This window comes from Carcharhinus amblyrhynchos, chromosome 30 (genome assembly GCF_965287045.1).
Source record: "Carcharhinus amblyrhynchos chromosome 30, sCarAmb.v2.hapA, whole genome shotgun sequence".
In the NCBI taxonomy this organism is placed as follows: Eukaryota; Metazoa; Chordata; class Chondrichthyes; order Carcharhiniformes; family Carcharhinidae; genus Carcharhinus; species Carcharhinus amblyrhynchos.
This window is the reverse complement of record NC_137353.1, coordinates 11029230-11035229: the sequence shown is the minus strand read 5'-3', so window position 1 is coordinate 11035229 and position 6000 is coordinate 11029230. Positions and strand designations below refer to the sequence as shown.

At 51.1% G+C, this 6000-nt stretch overlaps 1 protein-coding gene across 7 annotated transcripts in view; it reads left to right on the top strand.

Moving 5' to 3' along the window:
• Nucleotides 1-554: 554 nt before the first annotated feature.
• Nucleotides 555-6000, top strand: part of espn (espin) — a 161988-nt gene continuing 156542 nt past the window's right edge. For all 7 annotated transcript variants that reach the window (XM_080215478.1, XM_080215477.1, XM_080215476.1 and 4 more), the window contains exon 1: nt 555-955. In XM_080215478.1, coding sequence (XP_080071604.1) covers nt 662-955 — 294 coding nt within the window. In that variant the 5' untranslated portion in view covers nt 555-661. The remainder of the gene's footprint in view (nt 956-6000) is intronic.

Genomic DNA, 6000 nt, shown 5'->3' with positions numbered 1-6000 from the left:
ATGTAACATGATCTCTGTAGAGAACCTGAGTATTATTGTGATGGCCATTTTGGAATGTTTGTAATGTACTTTCAGATACTTTATGAATAAAATATTAGGGTGACACAGTGGTTAGCACTGCCACCTCACAGTGTCAAGGACCCAGGTTCGATTCCCAGCTTGGGTCACTGTCTGTGCGGAGTCTGCACATTCTCCCCGTGTCTGCATGGGTTCCCTCCGGGTGCTCTGGTTTCCTTCCACAGTCCGAAAGGTGTGCTGGTTAGGTGCATTGGCCGTGCTAAATTCTCTCTCAGTGTACCTAAACAGGCACTGGAGTGTGACGACTAGGGGATTTTCACAGTAACTTCATTGCAGTGTTACTGTGAGTCTACTTGTGACACTAATAAATAAACTTCAACCTCTCTCCTCTGCCCTTTGTTCATTGGAAGCTTGAACCAGGTAATGTTAAGCGGAACAGTGCTATTATCCAGTGTTGTCTGATCTGGTACCGCCTCTTTCATAGATTATTCAAGTCTCCTGTAATTAAATATTCAGCATGGTACAACCCAGTGGGATTTGCAAGGGAGCAGACGCCAGGGTAAAATGGTCACGCGTAAGAAAGTGAAAGAGGGACGAAAATCTGTGAATTCATGATTTGAAAGCAGTAACACTCGATTAGAAAATGGTTTTGGATCGCTGTCTGCTCGCTGCCAAGAACGGCGACCTGCAGACTTTGCAGGAGTTACAGAAACAGGGCTTGATCCATCAGAAAGTGACCGACCATCTCGGAGCTTCTCCGGTCCATCACGCCGCTCGTTCCGGCAAACTCAACGCTCTCAAATTCCTGGTGGAAGAAGCGAAACTCCCCGGGAGCAAGAGAGCCAAGAACGGGGCAACCCCGGCTCACGACGCGGCGGCCACCGGCAACTTGGTCTGTTTGCAGTGGCTGCTCAGCTCAGGGGGCTGCCAGTTACAGGTAAGGGGGCACTGGGGCAGGAGCTGGGGGCAGTGGGACAGGAGCTGGGGGCAATGGGGCAGGAGCTGGGGGCAATGGGGCAGGAGCTGGGGGCAATGGGGCAGGAGCTGGGGCAGGAGCTGGGGGCAGTGGGACAGGAGCTGGGGGCAATGGGGCAGGAGCTGGGGGCAATGGGGCAGGAGCTGGGGGCAATGGGGCAGGAGCTGGGGCAGGAGCTGGGGGCAATGGGGCAGGAGCTGGGGCACTGGGGCAGGAGCTGGGGGCAGTGGGGCTGGAGCTGGGGGCAATGGGGCAGGAGCTGGGGCAGGAGCTGGGGGCAATGGGGCAGGAGCTGGGGGCAATGGGGCAGGAGCTGGGGCAGGAGCTGGGGGCAGTGGGGCAGGAGCTGGGGGCAGTGGGGCAGGAGCTGGGGGCAGTGGGGTAGGAGCTGGGGCAGGAGCTGGGGGCAGTGGGGCAGGAGTTGGAGCAGGAGCTGGGGGCAGTGGGGCAGGAGCTGGGGGCAATGGGGCAGGAGCTGGGGCAGGAGCTGGGGGCAATGGGGCAGGAGCTGGGGCACTGGGGCAGGAGCTGGGGGCAGTGGGGCTGGAGCTGGGGGCAATGGGGCAGGAGCTGGGGCAGGAGCTGGGGGCAATGGGGCAGGAGCTGGGGGCAATGGGGCAGGAGCTGGGGCAGGAGCTGGGGGCAGTGGGGCAGGAGCTGGGGGCAGTGGGGCAGGAGCTGGGGCAGGAGCTGGGGGCAATGGGGCAGGAGCTGGGGCACTGGGGCAGGAGCTGGGGGCAGTGGGGCAGGAGCTGGGGGCAGTGGGGCAGGAGCTGGGGCAGGAGCTGGGGGCAGTGGGGCAGGAGCTGGGGGCAGTGGGGTAGGAGCTGGGGCAATGGGGCTGGAGCTGGGGCAATGGGGCAGGAGCTGGGGGCAATGGGGCTGGAGCTGGGGCAGGAGCTGGGGGCAGTGGGGCAGGAGCTGGGGGCAGTGGGGTAGGAGCTGGGGCAATGGGGCAGGAGCTGGGGGTAATGGAGCAGGAGCTGGGGGCAATGGGGCAGGAGCTGGGGGCAATGGGGCTGGAGCTGGGGCAATGGGGCAGGAGCTGGGGGCAATGGGGCAGGAGTTGGAGCAGGAGCTGGGGGCAGTGGGGCAGGAGCTGGGGCAAAAGCTGGGGACAATGGGATAGGAGCTGGGGCAGGAGCTGGGAGCATTGGGGCAGGAGCTGGAGCAGGAGCTGGGGGCAGTGGGGCAGGAGTTGGAGCAGGAGCTGGGGGCAGTGGGGCAGGAGCTGGGGGCAGTGGGGCAGGAGCTGGGGGCAATGGGGCAGGAGCTGGGGGCAGTGGGGCAGGAGCTGGGGCAAAAGCTGGGGACAATGGGATAGGAGCTGGGGCAGGAGCTGGGAGCATTGGGGCAGGAGCTGGAGCAGGAGCTGGGTAATTGGGGCAGGAGCTGGGGGCTTTGGAGCAGGAGCTGGGGCAATGGGGCAGGAGGTGGGGGCACTGGGGCAAGAACTGTGTCCAAGAGGTGAAAGCTGGGGGTAGAACCAGGGCATGGGGCAGGGACTGAAGCAGAAGCTGGGGGCAATGGGGCAGGAGCTGGGGGCACTGGAGCAGGAGCTGGGGGCAGTGGGGTACATCCTGGTGGCAATGGATCAGGAGCCAGGGGAGGAGCTTGGGACTGACAGAGGTGAGGCTGGGGGATTGAAATTGATTACTGAAATATAACTCACACTAAATGGGGAAAAAACACTGAAACTCCTCCAAAAAGTCTGATCATAACATGGTCATCACCATGTGATGCTGATGGATCAATTGAGAACTCCTTGTATAATTTTTCAATTATCACAACTGTACTGATTAAAAATTGCCTAACAGGAATCAGACACTAGGTAAAGGCAAATCGTTGCAATTGAACCCAAATCCAAAGATTCAAATGTGCTTCATACTAATTTTAACGGTGTCATGAACCATTCTTGCAATGTATCACCAGCAGGGCATGAACTGTTTCTTGATGGAGCCTATATGAACTTCAGTAAAAGTTAGCAGTTATTCCCTAACATCTCTGTTAATCTCATTTTAATAGAACATATTTGGCTTCGAAAGTAAAAAATAGATACAAATATCTTTGATAATATACTTTAGGATCTGTCCTTATAGGGTCTGAGCTCCCACACTGCAGTTAAATTGAGTAACAACTCCCCTTCGTTCCTTGTTCAATCACCTGCTGTTATTCTTTGTGTTACTGTCTGTTTCATTTCATTAATCTTTGTACAATTTGCTCCTGTGTTGCATTTTTCTTTGTGTAATTCCCTCTTGGATTCAATTTTCCCTTTTCTATCCTGTTAGTCTCTATATAATCCTTTCTGAATTTTATTTGTCTCCTTGTGACTCCTATTCCCCTACAGATCTTTTCTCCAACTGAATACACGACCCATGCAGTGCTCCAGTGTTCTTTGTACAATTCTCTTCAATCCGTTTATTAGCTCTTTCATTCTCTCTCACTTGTCCTTTATTGTTTGTAACTCCACCCTTTCTCCCTACTCCTCTTCATTTCCATTTGTAACCACTTCCCTCTTGCCTTTCTGTTACTGTCTCTACATCTTTATTGTTCTCTAACTTCCTCCCCCCTCAGTTATTTATTCTGTAACTACCTCCCATGAGTAATCTCACAACACCAGGTTAAAGTCCAACAGGTTTATTTGGAAATACAAGCTTTAGGAGCACTCCCCCTTTATCAGTTGAGTGCTCTCACCCCTTGGACTCAGTTCTTGCCCCATTTTCCAGCCCCTGCCCCATTCCCCTAGCTCCTATCCCCAGCTCTCACCCCTTGGACCCTGTTCTTGGCCCATTGTCCAGCTCCTGCCCCATTGCTCTCAGATTTTGCCCCATTGCCCCCAGCTCCTACCCCAGTGCCCCACTCCTGCCCCATTTCCTCCATCAGGCATTCACCTAATGAAGGGGCAGCGCTCCAAAAGCTCATGCTACCAAATAAATTTATTGGACTTTAACCTGATGTTGTGAGACTACTTACTGTGCCTAACCTAGTCCAACTCCGGCAACTCCACATAACTAAGAGGACAATAAGGGAATCACTGAAGTTATATTAAAAAATATATACTTAGTACTGGAATGCGAACTGATTATAAATGAGATAGGATAACATTATTCACAGGTCAGAAACAGACCATTCAGCCCATCTGATCCAAGCTGATGTTCATGTTTCACACAAACTGCCCCTCACTCTACTTCATTTAACCCTATCACCCCTATGCTTTTCTCTCTAAAATGCTGATCCAGTTTCCTCTTTGCTATTCACCTCAACTATAATGTGGTAGTAAATTCCACTATCTAACTATTCTCTCTGTATAGAAGAGCTTTGAATTCTAAACACACTCTCTAAACCTAATCGACCAAACCCTTCATAATTTTAGAGACCTCAATCAGGTCAGCGCTCACCATTCCCCTTTCTGGAGAGGGAAACTTCTCAGCTCTGTATCATTTCTGTAAATTTTTTATGTGTCTTTAATATCTAATAGAAACATAGAACATTACAGCACAGTACAGGCCCTTCAGCCCTCAATGTTGTGCCGAGCTATGTCCAATCTCAAGGTCAAGCTATCCCCTCCCTATAATTCTAGCGTGCTCCATGTGCCTATCTAATAACCGTTTGAAAGTTCCTAAAGTGTCCGACTCCACTATCACAGCAGGCAGTCTATTCCACACCCCAACCACTCTCTGAGTGAAGAATCTACCTCAGACATCCCTCCTATATCTCCCACCATGAACCTTATAGTTATGTCCCTTAGTAACAGCTACATCCACCCGAGGAAATAGTCTCTGCATGTCCGCTCTATCAATCCCTCTTATAAACTTCTATTGAGTCACTTCTCATCCTCCTCCGCTCCAAAGAGAAAAGCCCCAGCTCCCTCAACCTTTCCTCATAAGACCTACCCTCTAAACCAGGCAGCATCCTGGTAAATCTCTTCTGCACTCTCTCCAATGCTTCCACATCCTTCTTATAGTGAGGTGACCAGAAGTGAACACAATATTCCAAATGTGGTTTCACCAACGTCCGGTATAGTTGCAGCATAACCCCACAGCTCTTAAACTCAAACCCCCTGTTAAAAAACGCTAACACACTATAAGCATTCTTCATGGCTCTATCCCCTTGAGTGGCAACCTTCAGAGATCTGTGGATATGGACCCCAAGATCTCTCTATTCCTGCACATTCCTTAGAACCCTGCTGTTGACCCTGTAATCTGCATTCAAGTTTGTCCTACCAAAATGAATCACCTCACACTTATCAGGGTTAAACTCCATCTGCCACTTTTCGGCCCTGCTCTGCATCCTATCGATGTCTCTTTGCAGCCTGCAAGAGCCCTCCACCTCATCCACTACTCCACTAATCTTGGTGTCGTCAGCAAATTTACTAACCCACCCTTCAGCCCCTTCTTCCAAGTCATATCTCTATGTCTTCATTGTCATATGGAGACAAGAATTATACAAAGTATTCTGAAGTTGTGGTTTAAAGCATATTGTTGTCGGGTCAACGTAGAGGGCCCTTTCCTCTGCATCTAACAGACCTTCTTATGCCTGATGTTCAAAAATTTAAATGCAACCCCTAGTTCCCAGCAACTCTTTCCATCTTAACAATGAGCTGTGTGGTCATCTGTGAATGAGATTCACCGCGGAATCAGAGTTTTACACGTATCCCACCACAGCAGATGATGGAATTTAAATTCAATAAAAAGTATCTGGAATTAAGAACCCACTGACGGCCGTGAAACTGTGGCCGATTGTCAGAAAAACCTATCTGGTTCACTTTAGGGAAAGAAAACTGTCGTCCTTACCTGGTCTGGCCTACATGTGACTCCAGAACCACAGCAATGTGGTTGACTCTCAACTGCCCTCCAAGGGCAACTAGAGATGGGCAATAAATGCTGTCCAGCCAGCGACGCACATGTCCCATGAATGAATATAAAAAAATTGCCTCTTTCCTTAGTCACAAAGACAAGCAGACATTGTTATTGCTGGGTTATCGCCAAACCCTTAGGGCTTGACTT